Source organism: Eucalyptus grandis, chromosome 8, assembly GCF_016545825.1.
Source record: "Eucalyptus grandis isolate ANBG69807.140 chromosome 8, ASM1654582v1, whole genome shotgun sequence".
Taxonomy (NCBI): Eukaryota; Viridiplantae; Streptophyta; class Magnoliopsida; order Myrtales; family Myrtaceae; genus Eucalyptus; species Eucalyptus grandis.
The window spans coordinates 54,906,617-54,926,696 of NC_052619.1; the positions used below are offsets into that span (position 1 = coordinate 54,906,617).

General features: G+C 42.7%; 3 protein-coding genes and 1 long non-coding RNA gene across 8 annotated transcripts in view; 2 read left to right on the plus strand and 2 right to left on the minus strand.

Annotated features, from left to right (window-relative positions):
• The window catches only part of LOC104415082 (lipase-like), a 74,254-nt gene that overhangs the window by 43,741 nt on the left and 10,433 nt on the right, over window positions 1-20,080 (minus strand). The window lies entirely within an intron of this gene.
• The window catches only part of LOC120287687 (ISWI chromatin-remodeling complex ATPase CHR17-like), a 71,163-nt gene that overhangs the window by 35,384 nt on the left and 15,699 nt on the right, over window positions 1-20,080 (plus strand). The window lies entirely within an intron of this gene.
• On the minus strand, window positions 4,751-6,065 carry LOC104432100. The gene is made up of 2 exons (XR_005545936.1): window positions 5,559-6,065; window positions 4,751-5,147 (listed from the first exon to the last, which is right to left on the minus strand). It is a non-coding gene; the product is annotated as an uncharacterized LOC104432100 (long non-coding RNA).
• On the plus strand, window positions 15,618-19,555 carry LOC120287684 (disease resistance protein RPV1-like). Of its 2 annotated transcripts, XM_039300877.1 has the most exons (4): window positions 15,618-15,950; window positions 16,063-18,146; window positions 18,368-18,718; window positions 18,801-19,555. In XM_039300877.1, the coding sequence occupies exons 2-4, from the start codon at window positions 17,169-17,171 to the stop codon at window positions 18,927-18,929; spliced, it is 1,458 nt and encodes a 485-aa protein (XP_039156811.1). In that variant the 5' UTR covers window positions 15,618-15,950; window positions 16,063-17,168; the 3' UTR covers window positions 18,930-19,555. The 2 variants fall into 2 exon arrangements, with proteins under 2 accessions (XP_039156811.1, XP_039156812.1); XM_039300878.1 differs by lacking the exon at window positions 15,618-15,950 and having other exon boundaries at window positions 16,024-18,146.

Genomic DNA, 20,080 nt, shown 5'->3' on the forward strand with positions numbered 1-20,080 from the left:
CCTTAATTAGCCTAAACTAATCACCCTTAAGAATCATTAACTCCTAAGCAGAGTTTATCAAGTAAACTCATCGGTTTGCGATCCGATGTGTCCACGGGAACGGCGACTCGAAGGCGGGCGACAACCAAGCCCACGGTGACACCAACGGAGGTCCGAAAGGTCTCGGAAAAGCCACATGAAGCTCTTAGCGAGCCGAGGGGTTCGGTTTTGTCCAAGGCATAACCGGAGGGACCAAGGCTGGAACGGTGGATTGAGGCGGCAAGGCAGCTGGACGAGCGAGCAGGGGTGATGGCGGTGGCGACGTACGGTTGGACGGCAAAGTTCGGTGGTTGGACGGCTCGCTGGACCTGCGAACAGAGGCGGACAACAACGCTAGGACGAGCGGATGGCGAAGGACGTGCGGGCAGGAGCAACGCGGGCGAGCGACTAGCAACGGCTCGGACGAACGGCCGCTGCTCGCATGCAGCAGGGCGGTGGTCAACGAGCAAGGGGGTTTTCCTCTGGTTCTCCAAGCTCTCAAAGCACAACAATAATGGAGAAAGGAGCTGCTGAAGGAAGAATGAGGTGGCTGCTGCAAGAGGGGGACCCTAAATGGGTTACAAGCCTTCAACACATGTCCAATTCACTCATCACATGCCCCCACCACCCTTAGCTATCATCCTCAGCCCTTTGCAGCCTTCAAGCTTCCTTAGCAAGCTTCCCAAGTGGTCCAAATGTTGCACACCCCAAAACCTACGTTTTTTGGAACATTTGCCACTCAATTCATTTAATTCCCCTTCAATTCTCCTCCAATTGAACTCAATTCGGTCCCTATAAATTCAGCCAAGATGCCATCGTCTCTCTTAGGATTTTTCCTCCAATTGAACTCAATTAGCCGAAATCTCGAATTTGCAGAAAAATCTTCGAATGACAAGTCAACATTCTTAAAATGAATCGTGACATGACAAAACTTTCAATTTCTGAAATCGAGTTTAAATTTACGGTTAATTTCAACCGGGTGCGATTTTAGCGGGACCTAACCTACCGGGTAGCTTTCAGAAGTTTTTGGTGCAATTGACCCGTGGTCGATTATTTTCGAGTCACATTGTGCATCTTCGACACATTGGTGATCTCGAGGTTTCAATTAGGGCACAGAGTACATAAATGATAGAAAAATCGGTCTAATGCCGTTCGGCGAGAATTTTGCAATTAGGTGGAATCACCCACACACTAATTGCATAACTCTGTCAAACCGACCTATCTCCGGTCTCTGGTTGATTTTGATAGTGCCGTATTGACCCTTGTAGATTAGCACGATCGAGCAGTTGATTTCTGGTCGAATTCTCAAGTCTATTGCATTAAAATCCCTTAACGGCTTCACCTGATAGACTAGTTATCTCGTGAGTGATCAGCTCAGAGAATAGAACTATAAGCGCGTCAATAAAAAACCCAACTCATTCAATTGAAAACAGAATTGGAAAATCGGGATGTCACACCTTGTGTGGGCCATGGCTCATGGCCGGTGGTTAGTGATTGGCCACTATAGGCAAAAAAAGGAAAAAAAAATAAAATATTTAAAATGTCCACGTTAAAACTGGTTGTACCATATAGGACTACTAGTATCTATGTCACCGATTTTCGGCTTACATTGACCGGATAGAATGAATTAATATCAATTGAAAGGTTTTTGGATTAAATTGGTCAAATTGAGAGGTTTATGACTGAATTGGTACCAAAGCAATAAATTTAGCACTTTTTTGGTACTTATTCCATTAAAAGCTGCATCTTTTGAAAACATCATCCGAAATACAGAACTTCATGAGATTCGGCAGGAAGCAAGTCTTTTTTTTAATCGAAGTCCATGAGCTTAGAGCCTTGCTCATGCTTTTTTTAAAGACTTGGAACTTTATGCCATGTGAACAAACTTAAGAAAGAAATGCCCAACGCTGTTTATCTAGGACTGTCCAAATATATCAATAGATTACAACGGAAGCATCTTGGAATTGGTGACGAACCTTATTATATGCATTAGGTGTTGAAAAATTTGGAAGGATCCATCCATATTATTTCACTAAAGACCCTTATTTTATGCACCCTTATTTTATGCATTAGGTGTTTAAACAACTGCATTATCAACTTGGATAGGCTATAGTGACGTTGCCACGTTCATATTGACCAATTCCCCGACTCTCTGCATATTTAGCCAATCCCGACTTTCCTTGTATCTTCTTATTTGCATCACATTCTTTTTGCCTTGATATTGTCTACAATATCCTTGGAACGTGTGGCATTGGACGGACTGCTATTGCCGAAATCATCTTTATCGGCTTTCACATGATTCAATATTGTTGCTTTCTTTTCTAATATTCGAGAAACTTAAAAAATAAAGCCCTTCGAGTGCTTGCAAATTCTTTTCATCTCAAGGAAATTGGCAGATATAATGATTATTAATGAAGGGATTAACAATTGAAGATAGGCCGTCTAATAAAAGAGTTCTCATTTTTCATAATTTAACATTTTAGCAAGTGAATATATAGATTTATAAAAATAGATACTATACAAGCATGAAAATGTGAATACTTCTCATTTTCTTTTTTTCTTGTTTTCTTTTTATAAAAATTACTTCTGGAAAAAGTGAAAGTTTTTGCGATCCCATGAGCCTGATATTCTAGAGAACCTTCAACTTTCCACTTGCTATTAAAAATGTCCTGAACATTTAATTTTATCACAAAGAATATAAGCATTCTGTTTACTATTAAGATGTGATGAAATTTTAATTTTCTTTTACAATGTCCTAACCTTTCAACTTTATCAAGTTAATTTAGCTATTGAAGGAAGATGTCCATATTGTAGATTTGACAAATAAGTTCAATAGATCAATTCAAAGTTTCTATCTTGGTCCCCTGTTTGACGTATAATGGCACTTGTCTTTTTCTTTTCTTTCTTCTTTTTTCTTTTTTGTTGGTGTTATTTCTTTTCGTTGCTTCTGCGACGACCACAAGCGCGTGGATACTGTTCTTGGTCAATAAAGTACGAATTTATATCTTAGCTTGATAAGTTTGAATTATTGGTGCGATTCAGGTCGCCAACTGCTTCAATTATATAGATCAAACCATTAAAGAAAGACAGACTTAGACAATGAGGTCTTCTAATCAACACCAGCAAGACAGCCGTTTTTTTGTGGCCCTTAACAAGACCCACTTTGCTTATTACCTGGGGAACCGCTATTTCCGCAACCAAAGTAGCTTCGACCACAGCTCTTTCGTGGAAGAGACGAGACTTCCCCTCGTACGAGAGTCCTTACTATTGCTACTCGTCCTATAGAATATAGTAAAATATATAGTAAAATTTTGAACCCAAAATATAAAGATAAACACAATATATTAGAAAGAAAAGTAGTTTTAAGAATCATGGCAATCTAAAAGATTACTTAGGCGATTATCAGTACTATATAGACATGGACACAGCTTTTGCAAATGTTGTGGAATTAGAGTTCGTAAATTTCTATGGGGAAAAGTGCCAAAAAAAGTCTTAAACCTTTTGCCTTTTGTGCCGATTTAGTCTTTTTTTTTTGGTGCCGATTCAATCATAAACCTTTTACGTTGTGCCAATTCAGTCCTTTCCGGCCATTTTTGGCCGGATTTTGCTAACTAGACGCCGTCCGGCTGACGTGGCCTGATCGGCGCTAACGTGGACAACTTTTAATAATATTTTAATATTTTTTATTTTTTATTTTTTCTTTTTTCTTTTTTTCTTTTTATTTTTTTTTTTTTTATCTTTCTCCTCCAGCTGGTCGCCAAGGTCCGGTGGACTGGCCGAGACGATGGCCGGCGAGGGCGAGGCCTCGACCTCGTCGGCCACTTCGCGAGCGAGGCTCGCCCGGCCGGATCCGGCGAGGTCAAGCCTCGTCGGCCCTCGCCAGCCATGGGCAAGGCTTGCCCCTGGCCGAACCCGGCAAGGCGAGCCTCACCCATGGCCGAATCTAGCGAGGTGAGCCTCACCCATGGCCGGCGAGGGCCGGCGAGGCTCGACCTCGCCGGATCCGGCGGGGCGGGCCGGGCGAGGCCCGCCCGCGAGGTTGTCGGTGAGGTCAGCCTGCCCTCGCCGGCCGTCGCCTTTTTGGTCGCCGGACCTCGGCGACCGACCGGAGGAAAAAGACAAAATATAAAAATTAAAATTAAAATATTAAAATATTATTAATAGTTGTCCACGTTAGTGCCGATCAGGCCATGTCAGCCGGCCAGAGTCCAGTCAACAAAATCCGGCCAAAATTGGCCGGAAAGGACTGAAGTGGCACAACGTAAAAAGGTTTAGGATTGAATCGACACCAAAAAAGGTTTATGACTAAATCGCACAAAAGCAAAATGTTTAAGACTTTTTGGCACTTTTCCCAATTTCTATGGTCGAAAGAAGTTCTATTGAGGTCCTAAACGTTATTTATTTATACTTATATAAAGCCCAAAACTTGAATGTGGTGTCCTCCCCTGAAATGGTCACTGTATCCTTGATGAATACTACTCTCTTTAATGAGTAAGATGGGGTAAAACCAGGGGTGAGCGGTTCCAGGTTCCGGTTCGGTTCCGCCTGGAACCTGGAACCTACCCTCGGGCACGGGTTCCTCATTTTTGGAACCCGGAACCTACCCGCCGGAACCAAGAACCCGGAACCTACCCCGTCACAGTTCCGGGTCGGGTTCCGGGTTCCAACAGTTCTTTTTTTTTTTTTTTTTTTTTTCATTTTTAGTTTAAAAAAACAAAAATGAACACAGCAATAATAAACAATCATATACCTATTAATCCTCACTCTTTTTTTGAGCTTATCCTTCAAATCATGATTAACACAGAAAAATAGCTTGAACTCATCATAATGGTCCAACACCTTGACAATCCTTCAAGGAGCAATACTCTAAAACTGTAGATGTCTAATTTTTGTGTGGGTTTCCGAGTTTTCATGACTTCGGGAGCCCGATAACCTGCACTTCTAGTTCAAGGAGGCACTATAGGAGTGCGGATCAGAGGAGTCGAGCCAAACTCTGAAATGCAACCTTCAAGGTATGCTGCCATGGATAAACCTCCCGCCTCTGGCCCAATGGATGTGAGCAATGCCTTTAGCCACTCCTAGAGAAATCTTCACCCGCGATGCCCAGTCCAATGGTTGTCTCCCACCTTCTGCAAATCATTATCAGAATGTAACTGTCAACAGTGCAGCAAATAGGAGACAACCTACACTTCTTTCGACAAACCTTCCCCATGTATCTCACCTCACAGTTTTCTCTATTTTACGGACAAAAGTGCTAGTCTTCCCTCCATTGCACAAATCAGCCTCATTAAAAACCAGAACAACAACTGCCCCAACAATAGCCACTGAACAGCAAGATGAAGATCCCAAACAGCCATCTTGGTCTTATTTTGGCATACGGAAGAACCTACGTGACACAACCCACAAATTCCCTTCTCTCACTATGTATGTACTTGGATCACACAAGCATGACACTCATATCTCAGAAATCGACCAAATAAAATAGCTAAAATGTTAGATTAGATCTAATAGTTAAGAGCAAAAACAACAAGAGATTAGACCTGCGATTGAAGCTGGAGGAGGCGAGTTTCTTCGGTGTCGAGGGCGTCGGGCGGCGTCGAGGGGCCGAGAGGTGTCGAGCGAGCGTCAAGGGCGTCGAGCGAGCATCAAGGGCGTCGAGGGGGCCGAGCGGTCGTCGAGGGCGTCGAGGGGGCCGAGCGAGCGTTGAGGGCGTCGAGCGGCGTCGAGGGACCAAGAGGTGTCAAGCGAGCGTCAAGGGCGTCGAGCGAGCATCAAGGGCATCGAGGGGGCCGAGCGGTCGTCGAGGGCCGAGCGGTCGTCGAGGGCGTCGAGGGGGCCGAGCGTGCGTCGAGGGGCCGAGAGGCGGCGAGGGGCTGCGCGACAGCTTGTCGGGCTCAACGGCAAGACGGCTCGTCGGACGAGTGGTGGGTGGTGGTGGTTCGGTGGCCAAGAGGTGGTGGTGAGTAGGGCGTGGGGCGGCGGTGTGGTGGTGGGTGAAGCAGCAGCCAGCAAGAGGAAGGAAGAAGAAGAAGAAGAAGAAGAAGAAGAGGAGAAGAAGAAGAAGGGGGTTTCGGCCGAGAGAGGGGGAAAGAGGAGAGAGAGAGAGAAGAAAAGAAAAAGTTGGGGGACGGGGAGGTGACCTGAGGAGGAAAAAGGGCAGAAAAGAAAGAGAGAGAGAGAAAATAAAAGGGAAGGGGGAAGAATCGGCGTAAAGGGGGAAATCCGTTGGGGGAAGTGAGGGGCTAGGTTTTTTTTTTTTTTAATAATTCTGACCGGTTCCGGTTCCGATTTCTATGGGAACCGGAACCGGAACCGGGAACGCCGGTTCCCAGAAAAAAGGAACCGGAACCGGAACCGGTCCCTTTAGAACCGGGAACCGAACCGGACCCTCCTCCGGTTCCGGTTCGGTTCCGGTAACCCGGGAACCGTGCTCAGCCCTAGGTAAAACTGTTATCTAATGGGCATAGATGGAAAGCATAGGTTTTTTTTTTTTTTTTTTGGCCACTATATGCACGATTATAATTGGAGATTGACCGAGGAAATAGAAGAAATTAATGACCACAACTATAAAGAAGAAACTAAGATTGACGGAGGTCTGATTTCAAAAATCTGTAATGATACTTTTATACTTTCGATTACTAAAACAAAAGTTTAATGGAGTATAATCAAAGCTAAAGCTATCTGAAAACAAATTTGATCTTTCATTGGTCTCAATTCAAGGAATTTGATATTTCTCAAAAGACCTTTCATCCACTCACCGAGTTATCGTGAATAATAAGTTCAATCTTATAATTTTTCATCACACACCCGGATCTATATCTGTAAAGATTCATGGATTTATGAGTTTCGTAATAGAACATTTTTGCATCTCCAAATCTAGCGAAATTTTATTTGTCCTCCTTAGCTCTATGTGCTTCCCCCATGTTGTCCTTCCTTGCTAAGTATCAATAAGTTCAATAATCAACATCTTCACAGGTTGATATCTGCAGGTCTCACTGATATTGGCGCGTGCATGACTCGTGCACTCCCCAGCAACTTTGAGGAGGTCGGCTCATCAACCACCGGGAATGACCATGGCCATGCACGTTGGGTTAGGGTTTTGGATGGGTGTGGGAAGAGCAGTGGCAGGGAGGAAAGATCAAGGATTTGGAGCAAAGGAAGAAATGTGCAAAAGTCAAAGAATGAACTGGAAGGAGTTGTCATGAAAAAGGAAAAAAAGTTTACTAGAAAAAAATTACATAAATGGAAAGACAAAAATTCTAGACTTTTTTTTTTTTATCAGGAAAGACGTATTATAGATAGAGGTGCGAAATACATTCCGCTGCTATAATATCTGAAATAAGCAGGTCAAAGAGGGGAGGGGGAGGGGAAATGGCCCATGAAGGGGAAATGGAGCCCTTGTTGTGGGCTCTTGCTGCCCAATCAGCTACAGAGTTAGCTTCCCTCTTACAAAACCTAATATGCAGTATGGGAAAGGCACGATACAGATCGACGGCTTCGTGGACAAGAGGGCGGATCTCCCATGGGGGTTCTTGCTGGCTGTTGATGGATTCTACCAAGAGTAGACAATCCGAATCGATCTCCAAAGGTGTTGTCATCGTTCCTTGCTGCAACAGGTGGTGAAGAGCAAAGATCAATGCATGAGCTTCCATCTGCAACGCTGACGCCACCTGCACAGATCTGGTAAAGCCCTCTTTCAAACGTCCAAATTGATCCCTGCAAATAAAGGCAATCGAGCCCTCTGTATGGCCTGAAGTATAAGCCCCATCAATATTGACTCTCAAGGTGCCCGGGGCGGGGGATTTCCAGAAATGGCCAAGATCGTCGCACTTCTTCCCCATACTCGACAGAGGCAAAGTGTAGATCTTAGCAAATCGAACCTGGGTGATTGCAGCATGGACAACAAAGTGCGAATCCAGTCGGTGTTTGGAGAAAATTGCCCCATTTCGGGCCTTCCATACCTGCCAACAAACTGCTATAACCATCTCCAGATCAGGTTTGGACTTCTTTTGCATTATTCTATATGCTATCCATTCATCGATGCGACGAACAGATGTGGTGTCAATCGGGATACCTATTGTAGGATGTGACCATATTGCTTTTGTCCAAGGGCAGAGCAAAAAAAAGGTGTTCGATCGACTCAGGCTGTTGAGTACGACATGGAGGACAGATGGGATCCGTACTAATTCGGCACCAAAAAAGATTTTCTTTCGTGGGCAATGCATTGTGGTAGTTAGTCCAGAAGAAGACCTTGAGCTTTGGTGATAGTTTCATTCTCCATGTACTCTTCCAAAGTTGAGGAGGCTGTTGGTAAGACGATGAAGCTTGTTGGGTGAGTTTGCACATTTCTGCTTTCCTGATTGAATGATAACCGCTTCTAACTGTGTATTGTCCATTGGTTGTTGTTGTCCATACTAGTTTGTCTGTAGTAAGGTTGCGTCGCACTGGAATTCTGAGAATCTCTTCCGTTGTTTATTCATCATAAAATTTATTCAAAGTAGCAAGATTCCAGTTATTTGAATTCTGTACCAGTAGATTAGCCACCAATCTCGGTTCTTCACGTTGAGCGGGTCCGCCAACAATACCCTTAGGAAGCCACCGATCCTCCCGAATGTTTATATTTGCTTCGTCGCCAACCGACCACTGGAGATTAGGCAGTATAACATCCCTTCCTGACAGTAGGCTTTGCCATCCCCATAAAGGGCGGACACCTCTATGGGCAAAACGAAAGTCCTGTGTAGGAAAATGTTTGCCTTGAACAGTTTACTCCACAATGAGGAAGGCTGTTCAACTAGTCGCCATGCTTGTTTACCAAGCATGGCCTTGTTGAAAGCCATTATATCTCGAAAACCCAGTCCTCCCGATGCCTTAGTATTTTTTAACACATCCCATTGCTTCCAATGAATACCCGCTTTCCGACAATCATTCTGCCACCAGAATCTGGCAATCTTTTCTCAGTAGATTTGCAAATGGATATAGGAATTTTAAAAACAGACATTGCATACTGGGGAATGGCTTGCACAACAGTTTTAATTAGGACCTCCTTACCACCCTTTGATATTAGATTCTCCTTCCAGCCCTCCATTTTTAAGTTCACCCTACCCAAAATCCAAGAAGACATCTCTCCTTTTGAACGCCCCCAATCAAACGGAATGCCTAAATATTTGCCCATTCGTTCTAGCACAAGAATTCTTAGCTCACTTGCCAGGTTTTTTAAGACATCTCGAACAGTCCTTACTGAGGAAAATACCCGACTTGTTCCTGTTGATAAACTGACCCGTAGCTAGGCAATATTGAGTCAGAATACTTGCTAGATTCTAACATTCTATGATTGTGCCAGTTGAAAAGAATATAGCATCGTTGGCGAAGAATAAATGAGAGAGGGTAGGGCTGAACCTGTTAATTTTAATGCCTTTCAGATGCCCAATGTCGATGGCTTGGTGAATGAGAGAGGATAGGAGATTAGTCAACAGAATGAATAAATAAGGGGATAAAGGGTCCCCTTGACGGAGTCCTCGAGTAGGATGAAAATAGTCCATTTGCTGGCCATTGAACTTTATACTGATGGAAACTGTTGATATGCACTGAAAAATCCATTGAACCCATCGGGGATGGAAGCGAGCTCATGTAGGTAAGCCGTCAAAAAGTCCCATTCCACCCTATCGTATGCTTTCTACATGTCCATTTTTAAGATTGCCGGGAAGTTTCGTTGTCATTTCCTGATTTTTATCTAATGGATAATCTCCTGGACAACCAAGATATTGTCCTGGATTTGTCGCCCACTAACAAAAGCCGATTGTTCAGTTGAAATCAGTTGAGGCAGTATAGGTTTCAGTCAGTTAGCAAAAACTTTGGAAATAATTTTGTAGACGAAATTGCATAGGCTAATAGGGCGGTAGTAGTCCAAGCTTTGAGGGAGAGGTATCTTTAGTACCAAAGCAACAACAGTCTTGTTAAGATCCAAAGGCATCATACCCGAAAGAAAAAAAATTTGGACCGAAAGAAACACCTCTTCTTGTAGAGCGTCCCAATTGGATTGATAAAACAGGTCGTTCAGTCCATCAGGACCCGGGGCCTTGTTCGCGCCTAGCTGAAATGTAGCAACACGGATTTCATCCTTAGTTACCATGGCTGTGAGAGCTGTATTTATTTTGGGGGTTACTAGACAGGGGCATTGATCAAGAATAGGAGCGAAGTCACGAGAACCCACTTATTTATATAGATTGGAGAAAAAAGCCTGAGTCTTCTCTTTTAGTATGGCCTCATCTCTTATCCAGCCCTGTTCATCGTCAAGTAGCATTGTGATGTGATTCCGTTGTCTTCTTTGGATGGTTGCGGCGTGGAAAAATTTAATGTTTTTGTCGCCCCATTTCAACCAATTGAACCGCGATCGCATAGCCCAAAACTGCTCTTCTTGCTGCCAAAGCTGCTAAATTTTTGATTTAATGGTTGTTGCTATCTCTCTGTCATAGGGTATGTCCGTTTGATTCGTGATCTGTTGAAGCTCATACTGCAGCTCGCCGGTTCTCTTATTTGCATTGGAGAAGGTCTGGCGACTCCACGAGGTAAGTGCTAGACTGACCTTTTTTAAAAGATATGGTAGATTGTAACCAGCATTGATAGCTTGCTTCCAAGCATTGGAAATAATCTTCCTACAGTCCGGGTGTTGTAACCAGAATGCTTCAAAGGTGAAAGGTCGGCGTCTTCTGGTTAGGGATGCTTCAGTAGTTAATAGAAGAAGGCTGTGATCCGATCCCACCGCTAGTAAGGCACACACCTCAGCGTCCGGGAAGGCGATTCTCCAATCCAGATTGCATAGACACCTGTCTAACCGCTCTTTAATTATGTCTTCCCCCTAACGGTTATTCATCTTGTCCCGAAAAGAAGAAGACAGAAAGTGAAATGCTAAAGAGAGATGAATGTTAAAGTCTCAAGCGCATAGCGGAACAAGGGTAAAAGGCAAAGCAAAAATATATATTCCCTTTCGCTTTTCTTAGAGTTAAAATTGTAGACTCATTTCTTTTGCACATTGTCGCGACCAATTTTTCGGGTGTGAACCACCTATAATTTGGTTAATTGATTGTTAAGCTTAGACTTAACTCGGGCTCTCCCAAACTCATACTAATTCGCAACTTATGTTTCAAATTCTTAACATGCATATAGATTTTATCTAGGAGTCGCCACTAATCTATATTTTGGTGGGTCGATTAGAAACCCAAGTAAAATAATATGAGGATTATTTTACTCCTCCGAACCAGAGATTATGGGTACGGGGACTTAGTTATACTATATTTCCCTAATGCCCTTTCTGTACCATTCTTTTATTTTCAAAAATGCTTTTACAGGCAGCTTAAATTGATTTTAGATCTAATTTCCTAACATGTAAAGTGATCATGTGGGTGCGCAAACCACCAATTTAACACCCAAGTAAAGAATAAACAAATTGCGGACTTATCTCGAAGAACGAAGACATCCGCGTTGTTAGAGCAGTAATTCACACCAACAGCCATAAATATGATTTCTAATTAACACGCAATTTTTTTTTCACTTATTTAATGAAAATCATGCAATATGCAATGCAATATTAATTAAATGACCTAATTCTAATGACATGGGATTTCTAGTTAAATGGACCTAATAACAATCTCTAAATGACATGCATTTCATGAATTTAATCCTATATGACATTTACATGACATTTTTTTCCTAAAAATGCAATCTATCCTAGAGAATGGAACTAATTTATTCTAAGACATTTTTGTATTTTTTATGAAATTCGGAATTAGGAAAAATGTGAAAATTATCTAGCTAAATTAAGATTCTATCCAACTTATATCAATGATTAGGTCAAGCTAAACCCTAATTTAAACCAAGATATTATCTTAACTTAGCAATCTCTAACCTAAAATGTGGTCTATCTAAATCAATCTAAAATCAAAGTGATTCTAATGTGCAATGACGTACAAATGATGCCATAATTCTATATGACATATGCATGACGATTTTTGTTTTTTTTTTAATTAATTTCAAAATAAAAATGTCAAATAATTAAACATGCAATTTAAGCTAGTGAAACAAAAATCTAACATCCTAAATTTATGTTTTTTTTTTTTTATTTCGACAATTCATGATAAATAAAATGCTTAATCTAAATATGCAAATAACCCTAAAGCATGCAATATTCTAACTTAACCACATTTCAAAATAAATAAAGCAATCAAGACAAGACGGATCATTAAAATATTACACATCTTTCGGATCAATGGATAATATTTCGCCGATAAAATCGAAAAATTGATCTTAAACCTTAAAGATCAAAATTAAAACTGATTAATTATTTCATCTAAAGCGCTTATAGATGAAATAAAAAACCTAGAGTATTTGCAAATCAGATTATATATTGGGATTTCCAATTATGTATAAAGAAGTATTTCAAATGAAGAAAACAAAATATAAAGAGATAATAATAAGAAATAAAAAAAAAAAAAACCTAAACTTGCCTAATAAATTAAAGCAAAAATACCTTATTTAATTTTTTTCTTTAACAAAAAAAAAAAAAAAAGGGAAATCTTGGCCGCTGGTTTTGGGGGAATCGCCGGCGAGAGTCTTCGGCGAGGCGAGGCACCGGCGAAGGACTCCGGCTAGGGGGCATCGCGGGGAAGCTGCGCGGCGAGGAGCTCCGGCGTCTGGATCTCGGCTTGGCAGCGGCGGCAACTTCGCGGGCAGAGGAGGGGCGACGGAGCTGGAGCCCGGATTGCGGGACCGCGGGTCGTCGGGTCGCGGGCGTCGAACGGTGGGGCGCTGCAGGGACGGCAGGAGGCCTCGGGCGGCTGCAACGAGGAGCTTCGGCGTCTGGATTTGGCTGTAGGGCGCGGCGTCCGATGAGGTAGATTTGGGGCAATGGCGTCGTTGGGTCACAGTGGGGACGAGGAGGCAAAGACGGTGTCGGATCTGGATCGGCTACTATGGGGATCTCAGATCTGCAGGCGGCGAGCGGAGGCGGCGTCGGGGCTGCAGAGGGCGAGCGACGGCAGCGGGGGTCGGGGCGGCTCGAGCTTCGGGTTGCAGCTCCGGCAACAGATCGACGGGGCGGCGGTGCTGCTCGCGGGGCTGGCGGACGCGGTGGAGGCAGATCGATGGTGGTGTGGCCGCGGCGGCGCGGGGGCAGCGGTCGGCGACTGCAACTGGCGAAGGTCGGCGGCTCGGCCACCGGTGCGGTCAAAGGGGGTCGCCGGGGAGATGCGGCGCCGGCGAGGTCGGGGGAACCCTCGGGGAGATGAACAGTCCCGATTAGGGTTTTCCGCTTTTTTTTTTTTTTTTTTTTCGGTTTTATCTCTCTCTCTCTCCTTTTCGAAATTCTACTCTAAAAATCAACATTTCACCTATTTTGCTCTCAAAATTTTCCAAAAAATCCTTTTTTTTTTTTTTTTTTATTTTATTTGTTCTGATGCAATTTTTTAGGGGTTAAAATTAATCCTAATTTATATGCAAAAAATCAATGATTGGGTCGTCAAAATTTAGGTGTCAACACATATTGAGGTAAAAATTGAGTAATCCAATCTTTGTTTGAAAAAACCTAAACTTTGCCAAGTCAGCTAATGTCACATTAGATCCATATTAGCTCTATTTACCTATCATTGTTCATGGGGAAAATTTCAAAAAGGGACTTGAAATGTCATTATTTTTTCAAATAAGGGCCCGATGTGGACTTTGTTTCAAATAAAGACCTAAATTGGCCTTAGTTGTTTCAAATAAGGGCCTAAAGTGGTTTTAGTTGTTTCAAATAAGGCCCGACCTCGCCGATCGCCGATTGGGTAAATTTTTCGACCGATCAAGGGTATTTTTTTCATTTTGCATTTAACATTTTTCTCTTCTTCTTTTTCTGGTTCTTCTTCTTCCTTTTCGCCGGTGGTTGACCGGCCACTGGCGATGCCCACAAAGGGCTAAGCAAGGGTCGCCCCTGCCGGCAAGGGCCACCCACGCTGGCCATAGGTGAGGGACGGCCTTGCTTGAGCGTGGCGACCCTCGCCCAAGGGCCATCCTCGAGGTCGGCTCATGCTAGCCCCAAGCGAGGCCAACGAGGTCGCCATACCTAGGTGAGGCCATCCCTTGCCTAGCCCTTTGTGGGCATTATTAGTGGCTGGCTGGCCACCAGTGAAGAGGAAGAAGAACTAGCCAAAAAAATGGAAAAAAAAAAAGAAAAAGAAAAAAAATGGGAAAATGACAAATGACGAACATACTCTTGATCCCAGAAAGACAGGTCCTTATTTGAAACGGACATAGCCACTTCAAACTCTTATTTGAAATAAACATAACCACTTTAGGTCCTCATTTAAAATAACATCCACTTTAAACCATTATTTGAGAAAATGAAAGCACTTTAGGTCCTTATTTGAAACAAGGTCCACTTTGGGCCCTTATTTGAGAAAAAGAGGGTACTTCAGGTCCACTTTTGGAATTTTCCCTTGTTCATGCATGCCAGCATAATAGGATATTTACCACTGGTCTTAGATGAAACTATGACGAAAGGTGCTTTTCGGTCATTAGTACAAATCGAGGTATTTAGTAATACGAAAAAAATTGTATAATCAAAGTCAAATTGGCAAAGTATAGGCCATTATATGAAATTTCCCAAGCGACATTACATCCATGTTAGATTTTTGAGCTTTTTTTGTTCAAGCAAGCCACCATGTTGGATTTTCAATCTCCGTCTTATACCCAACTTTGACGGAACAAATTTTTTGGTCACTGTACAAATTTTGAATTTTGATGCCATAAAAACAGTTTAGATAATTGGTATTACAGTGGATATATAAGTTAGGATTTTTTAGGGAACCGCCACTTGCTGTCGTTGAATTGCCGCCCACCTATTGCCATCACGAGCCCTTGCCTTCGCGCGTCAATCCATCAGCGAACTAACTCCTCACCCACCCGAGTTGTCTTTTACGCCCTCATCTTTTTCCACTTCCGTCCATAGCTCACGACCTATGTCCATAGAAGTCGCGAACCAACAGAGGTCGCTAGCCTTGCACGGCCACAGATCTGTGGTTACATGGCCGCAGCGTTGGGGGTCGAATTAGTTAATTCGCTCGATTGTTTGCGCAGCGGAGAGAGGGCCTCCGCCCATTTTTTTCATTAAAATCAAATACCAAAAAAGGAAAAAAATAATAATTCCTCGCCACGAGGGCATTTGGTTATTTTGGCAACGGCAAAAGTCAGAATGCAATTGATAGGGAAGAGAGGAGCAGAGGAAAAGGACAGAGCGGGTTGTGATTATCGACGAGGTTCGAGCTGTTAGGCCAAGGCACAGGTGTGCCTCGTGCAGTGCCATTCCTACAATTTGCGGGCAAGTGTGTGAGCATTTGTGTGTTCTCATAAAATTCAGTAGAAGATACATTCGTAATTTATGATCAGTTAAGTGTGAAACAATCCCACGGACAGTTAAAATTCAATAATACAAAAAAGAAGGACAAGGGTTTCTTTCAATATTTTGTTTTAGTCTCCGAAAGCGACTTGGTTTTACTGTTCTTTTTTCAATTGCGTTATGACGGTAGAGAGGCAAGAGAAGAATTCGGTTTTCTTTTTTATCAGAAAAAGACTGCTGCTAGTTCTCATTATCGGGCAACGATCGCAAGTACAAAAGGCCTCAGGAGAGGTTCGGACGACCAACCAACGCTGAAGAGTCTGACTCAAGTTGAAGACTCAGATTGCTCCGTGTGCTGAGACAATCTGAGGGTTTTCTACGAGGGCCTTCGCTTCCACCGGAGCTGCTGCTGAAGTGTCGCGCACGGATCTCGCGAATCCGTTCACCGAAACACCACCGCAGTCTCGGCACGCGCAGCTAATCTATCCCTCTATCGAGACCCCGGCGAGGGACCCTTCAATATTTTCACCTCGAGAGCTCCTTGCCGGAGTCCGGAGCCAGATCTGAGGTCAGTGTCCAAGGGCCCCACTTTTGGTGTTAAAAAAGAACCCTGGCATTTTGTCGACTTTGACAGGTTGCAATGAATGATTCTGATTACAGAGATCTCTCCATTTTGCTAGTTTTTTGGCTTCCAAGTTGGTCCCACCTCGAAGAGGAGATCAAGAGAGATCGACGGAGGGGAGTGCAAAGAGACGGCCAGGAGATCAAGCGAGATCAATGGAGGAGAGTGCAAAGAGATGGCGCATGTGTGAAAATGATGGAACAGCACGAGGCGCTTCTTCTACTCACGCTTCAACAGAAGGTCAAGAAGTGGCTTCTTCGTTGGGATACGACTATGAAGTATTCTTGAGTTTTAGGGGACCAGACACTCAAGAAGGTTTTACCGACCATCTTTACACTAGAATGATAGATATGGGAATCCGCGCATACAAGGATGATGAAGATCTCCGAAAGGGAGAAGAGTTTGGCCCAGAACTTCTCCAAGCAATTGAGCAATCAAAGATCTCAATGCCTATCTTTTCGAAAGGTTACGCCTCCAGCATATGGTGTCTCAAAGAGTTAGTCAAGATGGTCGAGTGCCAGAAAACAAAGGGACAAAAGATTGTGCCCATTTTCTATGATGTGGCACCGTCAGAGGTTCGGCACCTAACCGGGGGTTATGGAGAGGCCTTTCGTTCACATGAAAAAAAGAAGCGACATGATGAAAAGATTGTGCAAGAGTGGAAAGATGCTCTCACTGTAGTCGGGCAAATAAACGGATGGGACCTGCAAAGCATGCCCAACAGGTGACTTATTTTAGCATTCCATCTCATATGCCTTGGATCATTAAAACTTGTTGCATTTCATATGGTTTCTTTTCTGGATTTGTGTTAGCCTTGTTGAAATTGAATTCCGTGTTATTGAAGTTATACTACAGAAATCAAATTTTTTCCATTTTATTCCAAGCAACATTTTTTCCAATTCACTTCATTTAAGTACCAACGCTAATTCATCTACAATGGAATAAATCCTTGAAGGAACACATTTTGAATTCAATTTGGTCTTCTCAGAATTAGTTTAATGTTTACACAATTTTCTAACTCATTGTCTTTTGCCTCCAACTAACTCTAGGAGAGAAGGTGATTTCGCAAGAAAAGTTACCCAAAAGGTTTTCAGTGAGTTGAAAAAGGCTTATTTGGTGGTATCAGAGTGCTTGGTCAGTGTCGACAATCACGTTGATGCAATCATGGAAATGATAGCTACTGGGACAAGTGAAACACGAATTATAGGAATCCACGGGATGGGTGGTATCGGAAAGACAACTACTGCCAAAATGATCTACAATAAGCTTTCACACGACTTTGAGAATTGTTGCTTTCTTCATGATATTCGAGAAATGTCAAAAGGTGATGGCATTCAATGCTTACAAAATCAGCTCATCTCTGTCATCCTCAAAACAAAATGCATGGATATAAAACACATTGATGAAGGAACTCAGATGATTAAAGACAGGTTGTTTAATAAAAGAGTCCTCCTTCTTCTCGATGATGCAGAAGAAGCGAATCATATTAATGCACTTGTAGGTAAGCGAGATTGGTTGGGCAGAGGGAGCAAAATTATTATTACTACAAGAAACAAAGATATTCTTGAGGTTCCTGAAGTGGACTGTAGTTATGAGCTTAGCGGCATGGATCCTCATCAATCTCTTCAACTATTCAGCAAACATGCCTTCAGAAAAGATTATCCTTTGGATGAGTATATCGGCCAATCCAAGAGGGCAATAGGCATTGCTAGAGGTCTTCCACTAGCTCTTGAGGTCATAGGCTCACTTTTATGTCCCACTAAAAAGGAAAAGTGGGATCTCATGTTGGAGAAGTTGGAAAGTGTTCCTCATGAGACAATCCGGAGTAAGTTGAAAATAAGCTATGATGCATTAGATATTCGACAACAGCATATATTCCTCGATATAGCTTGTCTTTTCATTGGATGTGACAAAGTTATTATGGTTCATTTCTGGGATGAATCTAAATTTCCGGAAGAAGCCATAGAAGTTCTACAAAACATGTCTTTGATAAAAATTGAAGAGTACAATAAAGTGTGGATGCATGACCAACTCAGAGACCTCGGAAGAGAAATAGTTCGTCAAGAAAGTAAAATGAAAATAGAGAAGCAAAGTAGGGTGTGGGATCCCAAAGAAGCATTGGATTTGCTAAGGAGACCTGAGGTAAAATCCCCATGCAATAATCTCCAAGTAACTTATGGACATTTTCTTTTTAAAAAATGCAGTTACTTTTTGTGTTCTCTAGCACCATTGTGACCCACTCAATTAATATTTTTGCTTTTTTAATATTAGATGAATGGTAATACTCAACTCAACCCCTTAAAATGGTGATCTTGAAGCGTTTCCCTTCAGCTTTTATGTTCTTAAGTTTTTCCTTTGGGCAGGGAAAAAAAGAAGTTGAAGCTCTTCGTCTCAAGTTTCACCATGAGGGGCAGTTCCATTTTACCTATGAGACCTTTAAGAGCCTTCCAGATTTAAGGTTTCTTCAAATTAGCAGTTGGGAGGAATATTATGATGCAAAAGAGAGGCTTATTTGGCATGAATCGCTATTGAATGTTCTTCCAACTAATGTTTCCCTGGAGAATTCAAATCTCCTTCCACAATTACGATGGTTTTCTTGGCATGATATTCCCCCAACATTTAAAATTACAAATTTCTCTATGGAGGATGTGGTTATTCTTGATCTGTCTAACAGTAAAATTACGCAAGATTGGCAAGGGTGGAGCCACATGAAGGTATCTTTTTATGATACGAAAAACTCATTATTTCGTCTCATCATATTCGAAAGTAATCTTTGCATGATTTTTCTTTTCATAGGTGATGAAGAATTTGAAAGTTCTGGATCTGTGCGATTGTCATAGCTTGGAGAGAACTCCTAACTTCTCTCGCTCATTCAAATTTAGAACGCTTGATCCTAAGTCAATGTTACAATTTAGTCGAAATTGACAAGTCAATTTGTCAATTGAAACGCTTAGTTTCCTTAAGAGTAGATGGATGTTTCAAACTTCGAAGGCTACCAAAAGTGGTGGGTAGAGATCTTGCAAGCCTTGAATACACATCTCTGCAACATTGCAAATCGTCGAAGAGGCTTTTGAATACAATTGGAAATTTGGAATCACTGATTGAGTTGAATATATCCTGTACGGAGATCAAAGAACTACCCCATTCTATCAGAAAGTGGAAAAATTTGAAAGTACTACATATGAATGGTAGTGCCATAAGCAAAATACCCACCACGGTCTGGATGATTGAGAACCTTGCAGAAATAGAATTTCAAGGTAAGCATTATTTCCGTGTGGAAATTGGCGATTGCATCTACAAAAATCGATGCCCGAGGATCTTGAAAGTGACGTTTGCTAGAATATACAAAGTACCGAAGCTTCCTGAAAGTCTCATCAGTCTACATTTGCATATATTGTGCATAGATATGTTTCCAGATCTCTCAAACCTCGTTAATTTAAAGGAATTGTGGCTGGAGTTTGGCCCACGCAATGATGGTGGGGAATCTGATGGGCCTGTGGAAGCATATCCAATGCCACGGTGGATTGAGAATTTAAGCAAACTGGAGCTTCTGATCCTGTGCTCCGATTACGTGACCACCTTACCCACAGATTTCGGTAGCATCCTTCCCCGACTCCAGTCACTTGGACTCACGGGTGCTCATCTGCGTTGCCCCCCGACCCTTCCCTCCAGTTTATCATCCTTAGGATTGAGGTCTGGATGCGTGACCACCTTACCAACAGATTTTAGAAGTCTCCAACTCAAGTCACTTCAGCTCTGGTGCCCTAATTTCTGTTGCCTCCTGAGCCTTCCCTCCACTTTATCAAGCTTGTGGTTGGAATCTAAATGCGTGATCACCTTACCCACGGATATGAGTAGTCTCCTTCCTCGACTCCAATCACTTGAGCTCGAGTGCCCTAATCTGCATTGCCTCCCGAGCCTTCCCTCCAGTTTATCAGAGTTGCAGTTGAGGCGTTGCGAGTCATTATCTTCCCTGGGGGATCTATCGTATTTGAAGGAACTATCATCTCTTGACATCAATGATTGTGCAATCTCAGAGATTCGATGCCGTGATCCTTTGGAGAACCTACATCAAT

What these genes read in the sequence shown, in the direction of transcription:
- LOC120287684 (XM_039300877.1), top strand. Translation starts at nt 17,169, where the DNA reads ATGGAAATGATAGCTACTGGGACAAGTGAAACACGAATTATAGGAATC. An exon ending in ATTTGCTAAGGAGACCTGAG is followed by an intron (nt 18,147 to 18,367) that starts GTAAAATCCCCA and finishes TCCTTTGGGCAG; the next exon opens with GGAAAAAAAGAAGTTGAAGC. An exon ending in AAGGGTGGAGCCACATGAAG is followed by an intron (nt 18,719 to 18,800) that starts GTATCTTTTTAT and finishes TTCTTTTCATAG; the next exon opens with GTGATGAAGAATTTGAAAGT.